The sequence below is a fragment of the Ammodytes marinus genome, assembly GCF_949987685.1.
Source record: "Ammodytes marinus genome assembly, chromosome: 9".
In the NCBI taxonomy this organism is placed as follows: Eukaryota; Metazoa; Chordata; class Actinopteri; order Uranoscopiformes; family Ammodytidae; genus Ammodytes; species Ammodytes marinus.
Window position 1 is genome coordinate 2,820,239 of NC_137213.1, and position 23,387 is coordinate 2,843,625.

General features: G+C 42.7%; 1 protein-coding gene across 2 annotated transcripts in view; it reads right to left on the bottom strand.

Annotated features, from left to right (window-relative positions):
- Positions 1 to 460: 460 nt before the first annotated feature.
- The window catches only part of agla (amylo-alpha-1, 6-glucosidase, 4-alpha-glucanotransferase a), a 41,470-nt gene continuing 18,543 nt past the window's right edge, over positions 461 to 23,387 (bottom strand). Inside the window, exons 11-35 of one of the 2 annotated variants that reach the window (XM_080034587.1) lie at positions 23,166 to 23,305; positions 18,838 to 19,025; positions 16,257 to 16,380; positions 15,481 to 15,644; positions 15,049 to 15,150; positions 14,733 to 14,888; positions 13,325 to 13,475; positions 12,718 to 12,842; positions 12,314 to 12,426; positions 10,844 to 10,978; positions 10,366 to 10,496; positions 9,236 to 9,372; positions 8,492 to 8,625; positions 8,041 to 8,216; positions 7,376 to 7,478; positions 6,973 to 7,096; positions 6,517 to 6,618; positions 6,196 to 6,307; positions 5,811 to 5,946; positions 4,213 to 4,325; positions 3,835 to 4,046; positions 3,039 to 3,136; positions 2,430 to 2,517; positions 2,038 to 2,171; positions 461 to 1,485 (exon numbers count right to left, since the gene is read on the bottom strand). In XM_080034587.1, coding sequence (XP_079890713.1) covers positions 1,368 to 1,485; positions 2,038 to 2,171; positions 2,430 to 2,517; positions 3,039 to 3,136; positions 3,835 to 4,046; positions 4,213 to 4,325; positions 5,811 to 5,946; positions 6,196 to 6,307; positions 6,517 to 6,618; positions 6,973 to 7,096; positions 7,376 to 7,478; positions 8,041 to 8,216; positions 8,492 to 8,625; positions 9,236 to 9,372; positions 10,366 to 10,496; positions 10,844 to 10,978; positions 12,314 to 12,426; positions 12,718 to 12,842; positions 13,325 to 13,475; positions 14,733 to 14,888; positions 15,049 to 15,150; positions 15,481 to 15,644; positions 16,257 to 16,380; positions 18,838 to 19,025; positions 23,166 to 23,305 — 3,316 coding nt within the window. In that variant the 3' untranslated portion in view covers positions 461 to 1,367. Of the gene's footprint in view, positions 1,486 to 2,037; positions 2,172 to 2,429; positions 2,518 to 3,038; positions 3,137 to 3,834; positions 4,047 to 4,212; positions 4,326 to 5,810; positions 5,947 to 6,195; positions 6,308 to 6,516; positions 6,619 to 6,972; positions 7,097 to 7,375; positions 7,479 to 8,040; positions 8,217 to 8,491; positions 8,626 to 9,235; positions 9,373 to 10,365; positions 10,497 to 10,843; positions 10,979 to 12,313; positions 12,427 to 12,717; positions 12,843 to 13,324; positions 13,476 to 14,732; positions 14,889 to 15,048; positions 15,151 to 15,480; positions 15,645 to 16,256; positions 16,381 to 16,765; positions 16,890 to 18,837; positions 19,026 to 23,165; positions 23,306 to 23,387 lie in introns of both variants that reach the window. The other variant, XM_080034588.1, reaches the window with a different exon arrangement.

Here is a 23,387-nt window from a genome sequence, read left to right on the forward strand (position 1 = left end):
TGATACATGCTCACCTGTTCTCTCTGTTTGACTTGAACGCTGATGTGTCATGTACATAGGCCTACCAGTTTACAGAGCCTATAGGCTGTGTATTAACACTGGATTTTTTTTTTTTTCAGCACACACAGTAGACAGGTAGCGGATTGTGAGGAGATATTCACTGATTCTGACACACGAAAGGAAAGCGCTTTAGACAAAAACAACGTGAATGCACAAAACAGTTTTTTGCTTAACACACAGGTTGAAGTACAGAAACGTTTCACTTTATCATTAAGGCTGGTGGGGAGAATGTGGAGCTATGGGAAACAGCTGGAAGACCATTCACAACATCCATGGTATGCTCTGTATATATGAAGGCAGCAGGGTGGCGGGGTTAGCACTGAAGCGCTTTACAGAACAGAGGCTCTTTAGAGGAGGGATTTAAACTCAGAGAATCTACAGAGGAAGGATACACACACACTGACCAGTTCTAGGATTTATTTTTTTCATGCCACTTTTATCTCTCTGTGCATTCGTTTGAATTGAATTGAACAATTTAAACCGTTCCAAAAAAAAAGTACATATAAGTGGGATTGGTGAGTCCTGTTCATTTGAATGGAGAGAGAACAGAAAAGAGCAAGTGTCCCATTGTACCAAGATTCTGATAGCAAATGCTTTGCCAGGCTTTTTAAGAAAAGCTCTCTCTACCTACACCAGCGCTTTGACAAGGAACGTTGTATTGACACCATTTCAGATCCAGAGTTTTCTACTAGTTTTGGATAATGGCTCCACCTGGTATGGAGTCTCGATATGAACTGATATGAGTTAACAGTTAAGATCATCAGAGGCAACTCAATTAAAAGGTGCACCATGTAACATGTGGCTGTGGCAGAGAAGTGAACATTTTTCTAAGGTGTATTCTCATAACTGAACAAACAAAAACTTTTACTCACAGGGAAAATGTGATCCCTGGAACACTGTTTGAAGTTACAAAGCTTCCTGAAAAGTTTCACTGTTGTTGTTTACAGCAGCAGGGCCCACAGTTTGCTTTACAAAGACATTCCAGTCTTACGTTTGGTTCCAGGTTCCTCAAAATGATTTGATTTATGATGATAGAATTATTCAATAATAAGAATTACATGTAGAGTACATGTGTTTTTTGTAAACTAACTGCGGGCTCTGTGAATGTAAACAAATCCCCCCTCCCCTGAAACTGCATAGTGCACCTTTAAAATATCCCCACAGTCAGACCTATACTGCAGCAATAGAACCAACTCTGATCACAGGGAAATGATGTGACAAGCCCCCCCCTGGGAGAGCTGCTAACCTACAGACTAAAGACAGAGGGAGCACTGAGGCCCAGGACACTGTGCAGAGAGGGAAGACATTCAGAGGTCATAGAGCACCTCCAGCACGGTGGACACAGACCAGGCCTGGGTCTCACAGCTGAAGGGACAGTACTGGCCGTTCTCGTTGGTCAGCTCTGGCAGACCCTTCCATGGAGACCTGAGGGAGAGGAGAGGCACACAGACAGACAGAGGGTTAGTGCAATGAAGACAGCAACAACATGGAACATTACACATCAGTTAAGCTTTGTTTTCTACTGAGCGGTACGGTTCGGTTCGGAACAGATTCATTTGAATTATACATTTTTTTTCTAAATGTAAGATTATCATTTGGCATGTTTGCTTTATTTAGACAGTTTTGGAGAGACAGAGATAAAACGGGGCAGAGAGGGGTTTCCACCCGGACTGAAACCCGGGTCTGCTGCGACAAGGACTCATGGGGGGCGCTCTAACTCTTCTTTTTTCTCTTCATCAAATGAATCAGTGGGCTACACTTCATCCCACTACTTTGATGGCATCATAGTTGCGTAGCTGCTATGATGTCATAGCTGCTATGATGTCACCAAAGTTTTTCACTAAAGTTGATTTAAACATAAAATGAAAAAACAAAAAGGAACAGGGGGAGTTATTGAAGTGGCCACTAGTAACAGTGTCATGATGGATGAAAGGTGCTGCCAGTCTGATGTGACAGTGTGTCAGTAGAGTGTTGTACCTCTCCAGGTGGGTGTTATGTCTGGACAGAACGTTCTTCACCAGGGTCACTGTCTCATTGTAGGTCTCCTCTCCTAACTTCTTGGCAAAGTAGAGTTTAGCTCGCAGGAAGTAGCCTACCGGCCACAGCCACTCCTACACATCACACACATCACACATCACACATCACACATCACACACACACACACACACACACACACACACACGAAAAAGGGGTTGTTATCAAAAATGTTCTGCAACAATATGAAAATTAGACATCACTCTTAACACCATATTCTTCACAGCTTCTCTGAAGGACTCATGAATGGCTGGGTATTGGACAGAGTTGACCTCAGGTGTCCATCACACTCAGTCAATGTTAGTTAGTGATGTGCAGTAGAGCTGTCCACTCACTGGGCCTTGGTGGTAGTTGAAGCCTTTGGACAGGTTGTAGTTGTCGTTGTCCAGAGCGTTGTCATAGACACCACAGTACACCATGTCACTAGGGGGAAGACAGGTTTCCCATGTCAGTGAGACAGTCAGCAGAAAACAAAGAGCTTATATAATGGGATCATTCTATACATACTACTGTATGTGCCGCTACAACTAAACCTCTTATAAAGCCTTTCACACATTTCCAAAGTGTTAAAGCTGTAGTGCGTAACTTTTTCATATAAATGAATGTCTGATACATTCAAGCCTATTGGCTCCACAGAACTCTCTCTGTATTTCTCAGTATGGCAGCTATACCCCCCTCCCCCTCCCCACTCCCCGAGACTGGCACAGGAGCTCAGAAAAATCCCAAGAAGAGCCCAAGAAATGTTTCAGTTGTTGATTCTACTGCTAAGAAAAAAACCTGGCCGTAGAGCAGAAGGTATTAAAAACCGAAGGCTAACCTCATGTAGCTGCGTCGACTGTGTTGTTGTTTAACTCAAGAATTCCTCATGGGGGCGACAGAAGTTACGCACTATAGCTTTAAAGGAGATAATTTCTTTGTGTGTGTTGCATGGAGACATATCTTACTCAGGGTCGAGTGTCTTCATTCCCAGTGGTCCCAGTAGCTTCTTCTCAGCCACCTCCAGAGCTCTCCAGGCTCTCTCCACTGTGAACAGCTCTGGAGCCTGACGACAGAGACAGACAGCCAGTCACAACTCAACACACATAACGCCATGTGTAACATTAGCCACGTTTCCATCTGAATTTGAAGTGAATCGTTTGAAAGGAGTTATCAGAGGACGAGATCAGTAAATCAGGTTAAATACTAGCTCTTCCCCATACACACCTCTGGATAACCCCCGCTTGACTCTAGGCTACAGCATGCGCTTTGCAACATCCATCCCTTTTAAGTTATGTGTGTTACATTTTTCGCTACGACTTAACTTACTCGAAAAAAATGTGTTTCCATCTCCCATTTTGTGAATTATCTCTTTTTTCGCACAAGTCAAAAAGCACCTCAAGCGAGCGCAAAACCTTTTATGCGAATCAGAGGATTTTTATTCAAATGTTGGCGCTTCCATCACAGTTTACTGATTCGATACTTCAAAAATTCACATAAAAGCAGGGGGATGGGGCGCTCCCGTGGCGTAATGGATAGAGCGCGTACCATATTGGCTCTGGCCTTCATTGCAGTGGTCGCCGGTTCAAATCTGACCCGTGAACCTTTACTGCAGGTCATCCCCCCTCTCTCTCTGTCTCCCCATTTCAACTCTGTACTAATAAAGCTTAAAAAAATGCCAAAAAAATAAAAAGCAGGGGGACAGAACCGCAGCTAGAGACACACAGTGACAGATCATTGAGAACCAGCGGTCTGTCTACTCACCACCACCATGGCAATGGTGAAGTTGGGTCTGAGCTGGTAGTCACACCATGCGCTGGAGGCTCCATAGCTGTCCTTATAGATGCCCTTCTTATGCACCAGCTCAGGGTGCTTCTCATTAGGGTCCCCGCTCTCCCCTGACACCCAGAACCCTGCCTCAAAGGCCTGCTGTAGCTGCTGGTTCCACTGGGAGTATGAGATCAACACTTCTTTACCTGGGGAAAAAAAGAAAAACAATGTTTATTACAGATGGCTAATGAGTAGAGGTGTGTGTGTGTGTGTATGTGTATGTGTATGTGTATGTGTATGTGTATGTGTGCGTGTGTGTGTGTGTGTGTGTGTATGTGTGTGTGTGTGTGCGCGTGTGTATGTGTTTCATACCGTCTCTGTGTACTTTAGCTCCATCATAAGGGAAGAGTCCTTTGGCATGGAGCTCCACCACCCAGCGAACAGTTGATTTACTGAGACCGACTATCTCCACTGCTGCTCCATCCCTTTGTCACACACAGAACACAATACGCTGTAAGGTTCATTACTGTTTCAATTCTTTCAGTCATTCATTCTATAACACATCAGAAAACAGTGAAAAGGCCCAACAAGATACACCAACGCTCAAAGGCTTAAGTCCAACACACAAATACAATTAAAACTGATACTGCTTTGTTTCGTGACGCCTGTTCTAACAGCTGTTACAAATGGATGTGAGGGTATTTTATTTTCAGCCATTCAACCTTTATTTATACCTCGAAATAATTGAATTTCCTTCAATTAAACAACAACTTGTTCAACTTTGGTGCCAAAGATGAACAATTAAAAGTCAGCGCACAGCTTACATCTGTTATGTTAGAAACCACACACCAAGCCAGAAATCTTGGTGTTGTCATAGACTCCGACTTGAATTTCAAGAAACACATTAAATCAATTAATAAGTCAGCATACTACCACCTTAAAAACATATCAAGAATTAAAGGACTTATGTCTCAGCAAGATTTAGAAAAACTTGTCCATGCATTTATCTTTAGTAGACTTGACTACTGTAATAGTTTCCTTGCAGGCCTTCCTAAAAAATCAATCAGACAGCTTCAGCTAATTCAGAACGCTGCTGCTCGAGTCCTCACTAGGACCAAAAAGTGGATCACCCCAGTTCTGAGGTCTTTACACTAGCTTCCTGTCACTCAAATAATTGATTTCAAAATACTGATGTTGGTTTATAAAGCACTAAATGGTTTAGGGCCAAAATACATTACTGATATGCTGATACGTTATGAACCGTCCAGAGCCCTTAGGTCGTCTAGGACAGGTCTGCTTACAGTCCCTAGAGTTAGGACTAAACGAGGAGAAGCAGCTTTTAGTTATTATGCTCCACATATCTGGAACAAACTCCCAGAGAACTTGAGGTCTGCTGCAACTCTCAGTTCTTTTAAATCGAGTCTGAAGACTTTTCTGTTTCAATTTTAACTTGAAATATTTATTTTATTTACTTCTTTTCATTCGCTTTTAAATGTTTTCTAATGTGTTTTATGTATTCTAATCTTGCCCCTGTAAAGCACTTTGAGTGGCCTTGTGTCTGAATTGTGCTATATACATAAACTTGCCTTGCCTAAATACTCGACTCTGTGTGTGTGTGTGTGTGTGTGTGTGTGTGTGTGTGTGTGTGTGTGTGTGTGTGTGTGTGTGTGTGTGCTTTCCAAATCAGATACTTTTTCTTTTCAATACACTCCATAATAAAGTACAGAAGAGTTTTAGGGCCACAGGAGAGAAAAAAAAAATCAGATAAGGAAGATTTTTCTTTTCATTATGTCGAGAAATGTCAAGAATAAAGACGAATACTCCAAAATGCAATTGGAGTTAGTGGGGCATTTATGTATTTTCAGCATACTAAAATTGACGTGTATGTATTGGGTCATCCTAAATCTTTTTCTGGCATACTAAATAGTAGGGGAAGTATGGGGATTGGAACGCAGGGATCCTGTGTCTACCTTGGAGTAGCGGGCATGCCTTTGTTCCCCGCCCGCTCGCTCTCTCCCATCTTGTCCATCCAGGTGCCACAGTTGAAGCGGTTTCCTCCGCTCACAAAGCCGGTGTGTGGGTCCACCCGGGCCAACACGTTGAACCCTGGGACAGAGAGCACAGAGCAGGGGTACTGAGGAGGAGCACAACCCCTATAAAGCTCCATGGAGAACCACAGTGTGATCCGTTAAGTGTGTAAGGTGCTGTAAAGAATGACTTGGCACTATTTTTCGAACACCGCGACACCTCAACATGCATTATCATTTACTTTACTATGAATACATTTATAGCCTCACACAGACACAGACACAGACACACACACACAGACACACACACACACACACACATTCTAACCTTCATCTTTCATGTGCATATCTATCTTGGATCCAGCGTTTCTCTCTCTGAAGGAAATCCCCTCAAGGTGGCGCTGCAGAGCCTCCTGGATCACATCGTACAGAGGCTGCTCCTACACACACACACACACACACACATTAACACAGCTGTACAGGTGAAGTTGCACATCTTTATGATGGGTGATTAAAAAGGGTGTATAGGATTTTAAAATGTTTAACATTATGGACTTGTGGTAATATCAACAAAGAGCTAAACTGTAGCATATGTGTGTTTGTGTGTGTGTGTGTGTGCGTGTGTGTGTGTCTGCGTGTGTGTACATACCACCTCTCCAGGCTTGCAGGGTTCACAGTCATCAGTGGGGTACATACGCGTGACAGGGAGGGCCAGGATTTCATGCCCCTTGGGAACGTGGGTAGCGTAGTCCTGGACAAAAGCAAAAAAAAAATCATTATCAAGTCATATTTGATCCAAAAAACAACTACTTTAAGGATGATAGAATATTGTTGCACTGTCCCTTGACATAACAAAACTAATGCAGCGTTAAGGTTTTGTGTAGAGTGTGCTCTGCCTAGGGGCGCTGCGGTGGCGTAGTGGATAGAGCGCGTACCATATCGGCTTCCTTCGTTGCAGTGGTCGCGGGTTCAAATCCGACCCGTGGACCTTTACTGCAGGTCATCCCCCCCCCCTCTCTCTCTCTCTCTCTCCATTTCAACTCTGTACTGTCTAATTAAGCTTGAAAATGCCAAATAATAATAATAAAAAAAGAGTGTGCTGTACCTGGATGCACTGCAGCCACCACCACACAGCATCACGACAGTTGAAGCGAGCACAGCGGCCCTCGCCCAGCAGGTTGGGGATCAGACCATGACGTAATGTCCCCGCAAAGGCCAGGATGATGTTACTATGGAGACCAGGGGGACAGCAGGGTTACGCAGACACTTAGGTTATAAAGTAAAAAGACTTCAGGCTTTGATAGAGACACAACAACAAACTAATGAAAGCTGAACTCAGACGCTCTCATCAGAAAACATTCGGTACACACACACACACACACACACACACACACACACACACACACACACACACACACACACACACACACACACACACACACACACACACACACACACACACACACACACACACACACACACACACACACACACACACAGATACGCACCGAGCCTCCGTGTGTCGGCCAGTGATCAGCAGCAGTCCTCTGAGGGCGATGAACGTGTCTCTGCCCCAGCAGCGGAAGATACCAGCGGAGAAGTGAGGCAGACCTAGAGGACAGCAATGTGATGACACATCAGCTACTGACTGTGTCCACCTGATGATCTACAGTGTGTCTGTGAGAAGTATTCATCTCATCTTCATCACACTGATCACAAAACATGACATGATCAAAGAATTCTTGAATAGGTCATTGAAGCTTCATTAAACAGTTCCTATGTCTTTTTTCTCTTTCAGTTTAGCTCAGTGTATAGGCTACAGATACAATTCCTCTTTACACTGAGCAGCACAGTTCTATTAGGTACGGTACGGCACGGCAGGGCAGGGCAGGGCACAGTCACCCTAGATCTGTCTTGTGTTTCCACTGCAGACAGCACCCTTACATGGTAGTGGGGTGTATTCAGGATGGCGATAGCTCTGGTCAGAGAATATACAGTCTATGGGTCAGAGCTGTTGAACGCCGCTGGTCACAGCAGCTACGTAACAAGCTTGACAGCAGCCTTCCAAAACTTTTCACAATGGAAATGCAAATAAATGCGTGCCGTACTTTACCCGTACCGAACCAAACTACTCAGTGGAAAAAGGAGGCTTAAGTGTCTGTTGCTCGGTTACCTGCAGCCAATGAGACGCAGCACTGCTCCTTCTGGCCCGTGATTGGGCTGATGCGATAGGGAACGTCCTGGATGTGTGTGGAGAGAGGAGGGAGGGCGGGCAGGCCTCCCACCCCACACATCTGCACCGAGCCCAGGGCAAGGTGAGCCACGAAGCTGGAGCCGTTCTGGATGAAACTGTAGGGGTCAGGCAGAGGGACATGAGACTGGGACTGCAACATATCAGTACTTGAAAATTCTATATAGCCTATATATATTTTTGGGGAATTGGGGTTGTACATGTACGCGATAAGTACAGATATAAATGATGACTTATAATTGGGTAACAATATAAATATGTGCAGCATGAACATTAATAGTGGACACATTTGTTACCAGATGTTAACTGATGCAAAGCGGTAGGCTTTACATGTAGTTTGAGATGTCAGCCCTGGGTTTAGACTGTCTCCTACCTGGACATGAGCTTGTAGGTGGCGTCCAGAGCTGTGGTGTAGGTGGACACCAGGATGGCGTCAAAGTAACAGGGGATGAGGTAGCGTGGGATGTGTTTCAGGTAGTGAAACATGGCTCCCAACCACTCACCCACCTGCACACACACACACACACACACACACACACACACACACACACACACACACACACACACACACACACACACAAAGGGGACAATGGATCATCTCTTGCAACTAGATTTGTTTTTCTTTTGTTCAGGTGTAGAGATTGTGTAGCCCTTTAAAGGAATAGTTCAACATTTTACATTTGTTATATTTTTGCCCCACTCTCCGGCTCAAGACAAGGCGACAGAAACCGTTCCTGTAACTGTGTGCATTTCTTATATAGAAATGCACAAAGGTGTCTCATCCAGGTTAGCTTAGCTCATCCAGGTTAGCTTAGCTCATCCAGGTTAGCTTAGCTCAAACACTGGTAGCCAAGGGGAGCAGGTCAAAAGATACACTTTACAACATCACTGCAACAACTCCTGTGTGCTTGTTGGGACTTGTTTATTTACCATGTTATGTTGCGCTCTATATTGTTACACTTTAATGAACCTGGATGAGTGACCTTTGCCCATTCCTATATAAGAAATGCACAGACAGGAACGGCTTCTGTCACCTTTATTTGAGTCAGAGGGTGAGGCAAAAAGCTATGAATGGTAAAATGTTGAACTATTCCTTTAAGGCTGTGCAGGGCCTCACCTGTGCCAGTGGTCCCTCTTTGTGTATGAGTCTGTTGGAGACAAACTCTATGAGCCAGTCCCCTTGTCTGAGGTTGTCACACAGAGGGTGGCCCAGGTCATTCTTAGGACGGATATCAGCCAACACAGACATAAGACCTGCACACACACACACACACACACACACACACACACAACAACAACAACAACCACTCCATTTACCCTCCTGCCTGTAATGTGAGAAATACCATGGTAACATCTGAGCCTGCCAAGAGGTGTGCTTATCTACAAGTAAAAGACCAACATACAGTCCCTGACTAAAGTCTTGTCACTTATCCATTTTGTAGAAACAACAGCTTATAACCTGACTTTTAATTAATCCATTGGTTTTAGAAATGGCTCATATGAAAGCTAAAACCCTCCCAAATTATGTTTAATAAACTAAAATAAATGTGTTTCACTGAAGAAATATTGATCATTTAATGAACACAGAAGGCCGAATTTTGGCAAGGAAAAAGTGTTGTCGCCTACAGAGAGTAATGTGAAAATTGAACAAATAATTTACTTCAAATACAAAAATATGTTGCATAAAATCAGTGAATTAAGTAGTGGTGCTGTGAGATCCATATTTAATATCTTGTATGACTAAAACAAAAACTCTATTTACCCTCCTGCCTGTAATGTGAGAAATACCATGGTAACATCTGAGCCTGCCAAGAGCTGTGCTTACACCGCTCCTAGTTAATGTGAGGTGAGAGAGCAGGGATGTTGGTGTCACTTGGCCTCACACCAACACATTGCAGTTGAATACTTTAATTTAGCATAACAAATTGAACTTCACTGTGAACCCTTAACCAATGAGACTGTACCCTGTGTTCCAATCCCCATACTTCCATACTATTTAGTATGCCAGAAAAAGATTTAGGATGTCCCAATACATGCACGTCAATTGTAGTATGCTGAAAATACATAAATGCCCAACTAACTCCAATACCATTTTGGAGTATTGGTCTTTATTCTTGACATAATGAAAAAAAAATCTTCCTTATTTAATTTGTTCTCTCTCCTGTGGCCCTAAAACTCTTCTGTACTTTAGTATGTAGTGTAGTAAAAAGAAAGAGTATGTGATTTGGAACGCATGGTGTGTGTCACCTTGTAGTCCAGCATATTTCAGGCTCTCCCATCCAGGGATAGTGTAGCAGCCTCCACCATCCTCCTGCTCCTCCGAGTCACAGCGGAACAGCAGGATGTTCAGGTCGGCTAGGGTCAGCTTAGACATCAGCCTGGGAGACGCACGCACACACACACGCACACGCACACGCACACACACGCACACGCACACGCACACACACACACACACACACGTAACATAGAATCATGTAGCTCACACAATATTAGCATTTTTTCTCAGATTGATATTGTCTCTCACACTTGTTCCTGCTAGCCTGCATAACTATTGCTTTATTTTGACATATGAGAAACTGTACATGGGTAAGATATATGATACCCATATTCAGAATCAAATATGGTCAAATAAGTCAAGAATGATGTTACCTTATGAGATTCTGAGACAGGCAGTGTCAGTGTGCAACTGTTTATCCATCCATAGCATATGTTCATGAGTACTCACTGGGCCAGGGGCTTCTGCAGGGCCTCTGGGGGGTTGTCCTCTGCCATGCTGCCTCTCCTGTATTTAGGGCTGAACTGAGACAGGTAATACCTCAGCACACCCACCACCTTCTGGGCCTTAGGGTCCAGACTAACCCTGTGTGTGAGCGAGAGAGAGAGAGAGGGAGAGAGAGAGAGAGAGAGAAATAGAGAGAGAGAGAAATAGAGAGATAGGAGAGTTAGTTTCTGACTCATCAGAATTTACAAACTGCTTTTTTTATACCTAATTTATTAGTTTTTTCTTCAGAAACAGTACAACAATACATATCCATACAATCACACTTTCTTTTTTAAAGCTCTGTGGGTTTTTCTTTTACTTTAAAAAAACATGTAAAATGTATGTGTGTATTATAAGTAGTGTCAATTCCAATATACACTGACCGGCCACTTTATTAGGTACAGCGGTTCATTTTCTTGTGAACACATATAACTAATCAGCCAATCACATGTCAGCAACTCGATGCATTTAGGCATGTAGACCTGGACGGGACAACTTATTGAGGTTGAAACCGAGCAACAGAATGGGGAAGAAAGGGGTTTTAAGTGACTTTGAACATGGCAATGTTGAGGGTGCCAGAAGGTCTGGTATGAGTATTTCAGAAACTGCTGATCTACTGGGATTTTCACTCTAAACCATCTCTAGGGTTTACAGAGAATGGTCCGAAAAAGAAAAAAATATCCAGTGAGCGGCATTTTTTGGACGTAAAATGCCTTGTTGAAGTCAGAGGTCAGAGGAGGATGGGCATACTGGTTCGAGATGATAGAAAGGCAACAGTAACTCAAATAACCACTCGTTACAACCAAGGTATGCAGAATACCATCTCTGAACGCAAAACACAACCAACCTTGAAGCAGATGGGCTACAGCAACAGAAGACCCCACCGGGTGCCACTCCTGTCAGCTAAAAACAGGAAACTGAGGCTACAATTCTCACAGGATCACCACTATTGGACAATAGAAGATTGAAAAATCATGCCTGGTCTGATGAGTCTCGATTTCAGTTGGGACATTCAGATGGCAGGTTCAGAATTTGGAGTAAACAACATCAAAGTATGGATCCATCCTGCCGTGCACCATCAACCATGCCATGTTCAGCGTCACCTAAACCCCCTTTCTTCCCCATTCTGATGCTCGGTTTGACTTCAGTACATTGTCTTGACCACGTCTAAATGCATAAATACATTAAATTACTGCCATGTGACTGGCTGATTAGCTTTTTGTTTGAACAGGTGTACCTGATAAAGTGGCCGGTGAGTGTATAATATATTTATAGATACACATGTACAAATAATCATAATAATACAAAATAAATAATACAAAATGTAAAGTTACATATGCGTACAAACTGCTTTCTGATAAACAATGAAAATAAGAAGAACTTAAAGGCCGGGCATTCCGTCTTCAATGAGGATGGTGACTGGTGTCAAGTTACCTGAAGGCGATGACGCTGCCCGGTGTCAGCTTCTGGAAGGTGATCTCCTGAACATACTCTGAGCGCCCTTTAGAGGTCACTCCAGCTCGCTTCACCAGCGTACTCTCCTCTAACTACAACACACAGGTCAACATTATTTTAGTCATTTCGTTAGCCTCATAGCATAATTGCCTAAATCATATTTACCCTACTCTATAACCCTTAAAATATGACTTAGGCAACAATTATGCTATTAGGCTAACCAAAAGTAGATGTAGAGTAGATGTAGAATAGAGTAGATGTAGAGTAAAAGTAGAGCAGAGTAAATATGATTTAGGCAATTATGCTATGAGGCTAACGCTGATTCATTTCCATTACACACAGGATTGCAAAGATTGTTAAACAAGGCTCCCAGCAGTGTTTACCGGGATATGCTCTTTGATCTCCACAGTGTACTCCGGCATGCCGTTGATGTATTTGTCGTCTTTCTTAAAACTCCCAGCATGCCTTTCTACTGTGCGCGCCTCCAGCACCACTTCCTCTATCTTCCCTATGGAGACACAGACAGAGGGGTGGGGACATGGTTAGTGAACACTGCTGACCCATACTTTGACAAAATATTGTAAAATAGTCAAATAACTGATTTAATGTGAGGGGAAGTACAGAGTAGTAGTCTCTCTCTCTCTCTCTCTCCCTCCACTCTCTGTCTCTCTCCTTCTCTCATGGAAAGCATATATATAATTGAGGAAATAAAGTCATAATATTACAATAATAAAGCAGTGAAACATATTACCGGTACCCTAACAAATGATGGTGAGAGCAGTCTAATAGTATCCTGGTCCTACCAGACCATCGTACTTCATTTCATGTGTACAGAAGGTCTGGAATCGCTCAATTGACAAACGTTAACTCACTTGAAGGCGGGTGTGTCTGACTGTATTCTTGTAGTTTATAACATGGCCATAATACCACAAACTATTCAGAAATAGGAGTTTCATTTCCAACATAGAGGTGATGATGAAGGCAGCCTACCGGGGATGAACATAGGAGGCACGTTGGGGTCATACTGGTGTGTCTTGGGGTTCCAGAAGGCAGTCCTGCACACTGCCACCACAGACTGGTGGGTGCTGGGACAGTGACGGGTGATGGCTACGATGTCTGAGTCCACCTGGTCTACATACACCTGGACAGGAGAAAGAGGAAGGGGAGGGTTCGACCTGGGCTCTCCAATAGGGATGCATACACAATCCCTGCGTTCCAAATCACACACTCTTTTTTCTTCAATTCTACATATACACTACATCTGACCATAAAAATAATCTCGTGCAGTAGGCATACACTTGGGACATACTTGTACTTATTTATTTCATCATAACATTGCGCCTTGATCTTGCCTCTTGCATTTAGATCCGTCTCATCCCCGTTTGTTTTCATATGGAGGCTCCGTCCATGTGACGTCACTTCCGGTGTGCACTGGATTGTGGGTCAGAATCGCCCAAATAGGATGCTGTTTTCAACACTAAAAATCTCGGCCGGATGTAGTAGACATCCGGGTATTTATAACCATACTAAATCTGGCCACAAGAATCGGGACATCCTAAATCTTGTTTCTACCGTACTAAATAGCAGTATGTGTATTGGAACGTAGTCAATGATAGGCAACCAAAATCATTCGGCCAAAAATGGCAGACGAATAAGTGAAAAGGCTTGATGAAGGGATAAATTTAGGACCAAGCATGAAGTGAGGCCTCACGCTTTATGAATGCAGCAAACATGTCTGCAGTATGTGGAAACATTTCAAAGTATCCCAGAATGATTCAGACTAGGCTGTTTTCAGACACTGTTCTGCTGGAATACACTTTTTAGACTATTTAATTTATTCAATGGCGGAAACATTTGAAAAAAATAGGGGTTTCGTTATTTTTCAGTTTGGGTTTTGGTCAAGAATTTTCATATGTGTTTCTCCCTACTGGACAAGCTGTTCCCTGATCAGTGATCTGTAGGGAAGGCAGTGCACACACACAACAACACTCAACCCTTAAACAGAGTGCAGAATGAACACAAACCTTTAACTTTTACTCATTCATACTAAAGACACACTCCCTGCATTCACATACTTTTTCGTTTTACTACACTACATACTAAAGTACAGAAGAGTTTTAGGGCCACAGACAGGAGAGAACAAAAAATCAGATAATGAATATTTTTTCATGTCATTATGTCGAGAAATGTCAAGAATAAAGACAAATACTCAAACATGCTATTGGAGTTAGTGGGGCATTTTTGTATTTTCAGCATACTACAATTGACGTGCATGTATTGGGACATCCTAAATCTTTTTCTGGCATACTAAATAGTAGGAAAGTATGGGGATTGGAACGCAGGGACTGTGTGAGCTTGGTTTGTAGTAACAGACCCACACCCAGCTGTCCTGTGGTACCTGCATGAACCCCTGAGCAGCCAGCTCCTGGTGCAGCTTGTTGAGGGCCAGCTTCCCAGCCAGGATCCCAGTCTGGAGCCCCACCTCCCCATGGGAGGAGGGGGGAGCAGAGGGGTTCCACTTGGGGTAAAAACGCTCTTCTTTTACCACAGAGATCTAGACACATGTTAAACAACACGCACAGAGAGTTGAGCAGGTGTGCTGTATGTAGACGACTGTGTGTGTGTGTGTGTGTGTGTGTGTGTGTGTGTGTGTGTGCGAATGAACGTGTGTGTGTGTGTGTGTGTGTGTGTGTGTGTGTGTGTGTGTCTCTAACCTGGTGTGGCACTAGTTCATCATATCCTCTGGTGGAGCCGGTAGCACAGCAGGCCATAGAGACCATAGCAGAGCTGGGGAGGGAGTCCAGGGCTGAACGCAGCTGTACACACACACACACACACACACACACATAGAGGCAGCAGTCACTACACCTGACATCTGAATAGTTTAACCCTTTACATTTGACATAAACCTTATTAGAAATAGGAAAGGACACAGGGCTGCTTTGCAATCATATGACTCAACTTACTGTGTTTCATGAGCTATGTGCTGTATTTGTCAATGTTTCATTTGTCGATTAGTAAACACGCCCTTCACAGGCATTGAGGATAAGCGGATAAGGAAACCGCTAACGGTAAGATTGCTAACTACTCACTCTTCATAACTTTTTCCGCATCGTTTATGAGCGTAGGAATGCTTTGGAACACACCTGTATGGGACACTCGTTGTCATGGGTCACATCCAGGAACATGGCATGGGCGATGGCGGGCTGCAGCGGGCGCAGACTGGGCTGAACAAAGGCTCCCACCGGCTCTCCTCCATAGCGGTAGACCAGCCTGCCTTCTTCATGGCTGTCCCCGGCTGACATGGCCTCTATGGAGGGGGGGGGAGGGAGGTTCATGAGACAGGGGAGGACATGGAGAGCACATAACAATATACACAATCCACTGTGATAGAGATCAAACACTCAAGCTTTACTGTAGTGCAAATTCTGGCCAACATTCAAATTCAAGACAAAGCAGCTATAGGCTGATGAACAAAACAAGTGTACCAGCAGTAAATAAAGACATGATAGTAATGAAAGGAGAAACTTGGTTTAAGTACACACTTCATGTTGAGTTCAGGTAGAACTGAAGACGATGGTGTTAACAATACGGTGTGTTGCTTTCCTTGGTATCAAATAAACCATTTATTGTGTCACTGTAAATTACTATAGTATACAGTGCTGCTTGAAAGTATGTGAACCCCTTGAGCATTTTGGAATTTTATTCAGCTTAACCCTTATTCATTCATTTTTATTAATATTACGAGATGTTTGTTTATCAATTCAACATTGTTCTTACTGGTATACTGGTAATACTGGTATTGAACTTAAGGGGTTCACATACTTTCAAGCAGAACTGAATGCTGTGGTAAGTAGTGTGTTCCCTTTGAGAAGCATACTGTCAAAAAATGCTTAGTACATACTGTCTAAATGCTTAGTACCTCGTATGAGCGATGAGATGCCTAGCTTGGTTACGAAGACATTGTCCAGCTCCTCACTGCCAGTGAAGAGTTCAGCCACCACATACAGGTTAGGACACACTCCTCTGGCCGCATCCAGCATGGCCTACAGGTCAGCCACAGCACAGACATGCAATGCATACCAGGGGCAAAACACAGTGCAAAGAGAGACAGGGTGTGGAGAGAGGGAGAGAGAGAGGAGAAGGGGGGGAGGAGGAGGTTGGGAAAGACATGAGAAAGATGGAGGGGGAGAGTTAATGTGGAGGGAAACGGGGAACACAACCAGTTGGTCAAAGTGACAACAACATGCAGTCAGAGAGAGAGAGAGAGAAAGTTCGAGAGAGAGAGAGAGAGGGAGAGAGAGATAGATAGAGAGAGAGAGAGAGAGAGAGAGGGATGGGGTGTTTGCGGAACGATGCAGTGAAAAAGAGAAGAAAAGAGACAAAAAAAGAGCACAAAGTTAGTTCCATGCATGAGAGCTGCTGATGTACCTCGTACAAGGCTGCTAATTCCCAGCCGGTTTACAAAGACATTGTCAAGGAGCTCGCTGCCTGTGAACAGTTCAGCTATCACATACAGATTGGGTCTGACCTCTCTGGCTGCATCTAACATAGCCTGGGACCAAGACAACACAACAACACAGTAGCCAATCACAAGACAGGGAGAGAAGAAAAAGGTTTACACTGATACACACACACCTACCGACATACACCCTGCGTTCCGAATCGCATACTCTTTCTTTTTTTACATACTACATCCGACGATTAAAAAGAATCTAGTTAGGATGCAGTAGGCATACTATTGGGATACTTTTACTTATTTATTTCATCATAACATTGCACCTTGATCTTGCCTCTTGCTTTTATATCCGTCGCATCCCCGTTTGTTTTCATATGGAGGCTACGGTTGATGTGACGTCACTTCAGGTTCGCACTGGATTATGGGTCAGAATCGAACAAATAGGGTGCTGTTTTCACACTAAAAATCTTGGCCGGGTGTAGTAGACATCCGGGTCTTTCTAACCATCCTAAATCTGACCACAAGAATCGGGACATACTAAATCTTTTTTCTACCATAGTAAATAGTAGGAGGGATGCGATTCGGAACGCAGGGACAGTATACACATCAACACTTGGCTTCAGTCACATGAAAAATAACTGCTATGAACTGAAATTAGATTTCCTATTAACAACTTTGTGTGTGAATTATTCTTGTAATCATCTGATCCTACAATATGCAAGTTGATATAATAACAATGGATGTAAACACTATACCAGCATTGACCTCTCTGTGTTAAAGGGATAGTTCAGTATTTTTGAAGTGGGAATTATATGGTAGTAGTTAGGCATATTTAATGTGTTATTTTATGGAGATGGGGGACAAGCAGTCATTTTAAGTAGTTTAGGGGAGGCTTCGCTGTAGCCTGCATCAGCCTTACAGAGGGGGCCAGCAGAAAAAGGGTGTTGCAAAGATAGACGACTGTCTTGTGGCAAACTAAATATGTGGACAAAATCTCAGTGTAGTGTACGATTGAAGGGATATTTACGTTTTAAGGTTTGCATTTATATATGTGGATTAAAAAAAACTTTTTTCTCCGGCCCCCTCTGCAACAGTAAAATGCTGACCCCTGCTACAGCAACATCTCCCCTTAACTCCTTAAAATGCCAGCTCTGACAGCCATCTCCATAAGGTAACATCTTAACTATATCCCATACAACCCCACTGAACTAAAATACTGAACTATCCCTTTAAGGCCTCATTTCACATTCAGTAAAGTGAGGTAAGTTTGCACCACAACGTGTTTCCTGTAGGTATGTCATCAGAATGTGGCCATAGGGAGCATCAGCTCACAGTACTTTAATATAGACAACGTGTGGCGTTATTGTGATTCTACAAACAGTTTTAATAATAATGATCTTAGGAGCTAAATCGTAACTTTTATTAAAGATTTCTAGTTTTGTTTTGTTTTCAGAACAAAGTTTGCATTACTACATTTGCTTGTGTACTTTTTTATGGGCCAAAAAGTTCCCCCTGAACTCTGCAAGCTGAGAACATTCCTTAGCAGTGGCTTGCCTTCTTTTTTTTAAATCCTTTTTCACCCCTGCTTAATGAGTATGTGCATTGCACACCAACATTGCTGAACAGTATTTGATGTGGCATGTAAATGTCCCACTCTATCAACTTACATACTGTTCCTCTGACTTTAGTTTCTCTACGTTGGTTTCTGTGGTAACCTGACAACATGAACTACTGAAGTTGCATCACAAGGAAATTATGGAATTCCTTACCAAGTTTTACCAAGCTCCAACAGAACCGATTCACTTCAAATAAGCACATAACACACATACCCCTGACTGTATGTTTTCCCCATAATATAACTCAATATCAATATCATTTAAAGCGCACACACTTTGAAGACTACTACTACTACTACTACTATGCTGAATCAGGATATGTGCTGGCTGGGATCATAATGGGAATACTAGAGAGTTTTCCTGTTGTTTCTTATCAATCAGTGAATATCTAGGTAACAATATGATAATGTAGTGATGAATGACAGTACCTCAGCAACATGTAACGGGGTAGAGTGACAGTTGTCCAGTCTGACTCCATGGAAGTATTGTGCAGTGATCTCAGTGTATTTCTTCATGTGAGCCCACAGGTAGGGGCAGTCCTCTGGCCCGTTGCCATAGCGGAGTTTAACACTGTCGCCCCAGCACACCAGCTCCCTGCGCAGGTACACGTTGGAGCCTACGGGCGGCAGACACACACACACACACACACACACACACAATGGTAAAGTCATTCATACTGTGGCGCAGCGGGTAGGGCGGTCGGCCACTGGAGTACAGGGTCGGTGGCTCGATCCCCCGCCTCACATGTCGAAGTATCCTTGGGCAAGACACTGAACCCTAAATTGCTCCCGATAGTTAGCTTGCACCCTGCCTGGTAGCTGCTGCTATCGGTGTATGAATGTGTGTGGTTGGGTGAATGTCAATTTACCATACTAGATCAACTGCTAAATCTGCACAAAATCTATCAGGACCATATATATTTTTTTGTATATCAGTGATTCTTGAGAACCGGGACAAAAGGCCGTCTTCCATATGTAACTGCTGTTATGTTTAAAACTAAAAATATTTAAAATTGTAGATGTTATTAGGGATTAAGAATAGTCTGGAGCACAATTATCCCCTTATATTTAATTTTATCATTATTATGTCAAATATATGACACTCACGACGTCCAAAACAGTGTGTCCACAGAGAGGGATTCAATCTTTCATATGCAATAAAACCTATTAAAAATGTACTTTAATGATTAAAAAGTGATTTTTTTCATCAAAAGCAACACTAAATAATCTCTCATATCAATAAAAACTGTTTTCTTTAACACATTTATGTTTTATATAGTTTCAAAGTGGTGGGACACTTTTGTCACCACCGTCAGACAATCCATTCAAATGTAATAAAATGTAATAAAATCAGCCAAAACAAGGAAGGACCTCTTGTCACATTCTACCTCTGCAGAGTACATTAGAGTCAGACAGGCTCTGATAAGTGTTGTAGTTTTAGAATATTTTACATTCTGAATCTTGAAAGTCCTGTGTCACAACCATGATATGTCAACACCGACTTACAATTTCTGAAGAAGTTATTTGAAATGTTTTGATCATTTTATTTTCCTGAAGTAGTTCATACTAGCACCTAACATCAACAGAAAAACCAAATGGCTACTAGATAAATTCCATTCGTTATGTTTAAGAAACGTTAAATATCACCGTCAGATATCATAAAAATTTATATTCATATACATTTTGAAAATATTTTTTTGTGGCCTTTATCAGTTTTGGTGAATATTTGTGATCACTATACATCTCATGGGTCTAGCATAAATTGAGGGAAAATGAATTTGGGTTTTTTGGTGTCTGACGGAGTTGACAAAATAAGGAATGGCAAGCTAAAAAGCCCATGTTAAAAAGGAGAAGCAAGGTAAAAAGCTAATTTTGATAAAAAGGACAAAAGCTGGGAGGTTGTGTCCAACCTTAGCTCAGTAGCTTAGTATATGTTGGATACATACATGTAATTTAATTTGCCTAAACATAGGGTTTGTATTTTTTCAACATTGCACCCTGTTTTGTCCCACTTCACTATCACTGATATATTAGTTATTAATTTGTTCATTTTTAGATAATTGTATCTGTTTTTTTACTATATTTAAATTATGCTGGTCCGTTTTTAAGTGTCCTAATTGGGATCAGCACTGGAGCACTTTAAATTGTTGTACTCGTGTGACTGTCCCATTTGTGTTTGTGTGTATGTGATGTCTGAAACTGTGTAACGGAAGCTCTCTTTTAAACTGCGACACCAGTTTACATACGGCTACAAATAAAGTCAACTGAACTGAACTGATAGTTTCATCAGTGCAGACAGTTCCCTATATAACCTAAAACTAGTTTGAATAGAGATTCTCAGCTCCCTGTTAAAGGCCTACTTCACCGGTTGGAATATGAAGGTGTATTGAACTCTGAGATCCTATTTAGTATAAATGTGCAAAAAAAATTGAAATCAGATCATCTTAGCCTGAGAAAAGGCAGAAAGAGCGTTTTATGGTCTCACTGTCTAACCCTACAGTTTCCTTACTGTGACATCACAGTAAGGGCTAGGATTAACAGGACAGCTGGGCCAAGGGAAGACTAAGGGAAGACTGAGGGAAGAAAAACCTCATTCATTATATTATAATAGTTATTTTATAATGATAGAACGCTGGTTCCGTATGGGTGAAGTATTCCTTTAATGGACACATCGATTCAAATGTGTAATTCATTGGATGTAACAGGATAAAGCCTGATGAAAAGAATCCCCTCTCTACCTTAGTTATAGAATGTGTGTAAGTGTGTGTTTATGTATTCTTCTGTTATCCTTACACTCTTTATATGTTTTCTACATTAAAGTGACTTTGAGTTGTTGTTGATTGTAGCGCCCCCTTTGGACCAAAGCAGTAGTGTTTTTACCACACCAGTGCCTGATGTCCTAAAGATCTTTGCTAGCACGTGTGGGCGGTGCGTGCATTTGTTTAGGAAGCGATTGAAAGAGAGACGGGAGGATGCATGGCCATGAGGTAATGTCTTTATATGTGACTATGTCAGATTAATAATGGTGATATGACCATGGTGAAGCAGAGTGAACTTTGATTTAGTAGCGTTCATAAACACAAGCTATTCCGGTCTGCCTGCCGTAAATCGTTTGGGCTGAGTTGGAGGGATTCAGACCAGAGCAAAGGCATTAATAATAACTATAGAAAAATATCACTCTTTACACTGATGGTCTCTTTCATGTGACAGGTCCTTTGTGATAATCAGAGGATAAAATGAGACTGTTTCATTAACATTTAAAAGTTACTCATAGTGGCCCTCATTTATCAAACTTGCGTGGAAACTGGTGCAGATTCTGGCGCAAATACCACCCTACGCCAGGTATCGCGTGGGATTTATCAAACAGTCGTATCTCGCCAATCTCAGCGTACGCCAGGCCATTATTGATAAATGTGGCGGCTGAAAACAATCGTATCACGCCCCTATATTTTCTCAGTTTAGAGGCCTCGCCCAGAGGTTTTACGACATGGATATGCGCATTACGGCACAGAAGAGGAACTTCTCTGAAGTAGAAATTGACAGAATAACAGCGAAAGTAGAAAAAAAAAGAGTTTCATTTCGGAGCATTACAAGCGGCATCAAAGAACGACAGAAGGCAGCAGCTAGAAAGGAAATAACTGCTGCGGTCAACAGCGTTGGTGTTGACAACAAACGATCTCCAGCTGAGGATTTTGCATTTTAGGTTTACATCAGTAGGCTACTATCGCTCAAATGCTATAAAACAGCATATACAATTATATGTCGCCATTTCTTTACATAGATGAAGAAAAAGTGGTCTGACTCAAAAATCGCCACTAAAAAAAGCGTGTTGCTGTTCTGAAATGCAACCAACTGAGGGTGCGGGCATAATATAAGTGGTAGAGGAGAAACAGACGCACCAACTGTCCGGTAACGGTCCCCATAAAAGAAATACACGTCTGCAGAGATTTGAATGATTAAAATGTATTGGCCCTTTTAGATAGCACTATTCAAAAGGGTTTTAAAAACTAAAAATAACACATTTTGCGTTTTACTGTATGACAGCCCGGCGGTCAGCTGCACAAGCCGACCCGGCAACGATCAGCTGTGAGAGCGCCCACTGTCCTGCTCCACCAGCAGATCGGAAAAACGTGCCGGTTAACGGTGGAAATAAATCGCTCGCTTAAGCGATCATTGACTCATTAAAAGAGGAACTAACATCTAAAAAGTGCGTCAAATAAATAAAATGTTAAGCTGAATGTTGTGCCGTATATTTTTTATCATAAAGAGCAGTGTAGGCCTACTACATATTTAATACTTAGGCTAACATTTTGAATGAATGCAGCCCCCGTGCCTCAGTGTCCCCCCAGCAGCTCCAGACGGAGACAACTGTCCTTACGTAGTCCCATGCAGCGCTCCTAAGTGGCCGGTGTGTGCACTATTGAATCAGTGCTCCTACTCAGTTGCACACCATAAGCTGCACATTTTTAAGTGATTAATATCTATATTTCGGTCTGAGCAAACACTGCATTTGTATTATCTTCTAATAATTGTCCAACAAAGTCATCGGCTACCCGGCACAGCCTGCACTGCGAGTCCATGCTATTTACAAACTTGCGTACACGAGCTGAGAGCTGGCGTGGGATTTGAGCGTATCCTACGCTCACGTCCATATTGATAAATGCCGAGGTTTGCGTGGAAATGTGCGTACACCCATTTTTCTGGTCTACGCAAGGTTGATAAATGAGGGCCAATGTCTTTAGGTTGAATATAGTGACCTGGCTCTGCAAAGTTGCGCAGTGGATCGTCGGCCATCACCCAGCCGTTGTGAGCCAGGAAGTGACAGGACTTGTCTGGCTGGTCCAGAAGCAGCATCTCCTGCTCCAGAGTCATGTCCTCATAGTGGTAGGTGAAATACCTGACACACACACACACACACACACACACACACACACACACACACACACACACACACACACACACACACACACACACACACA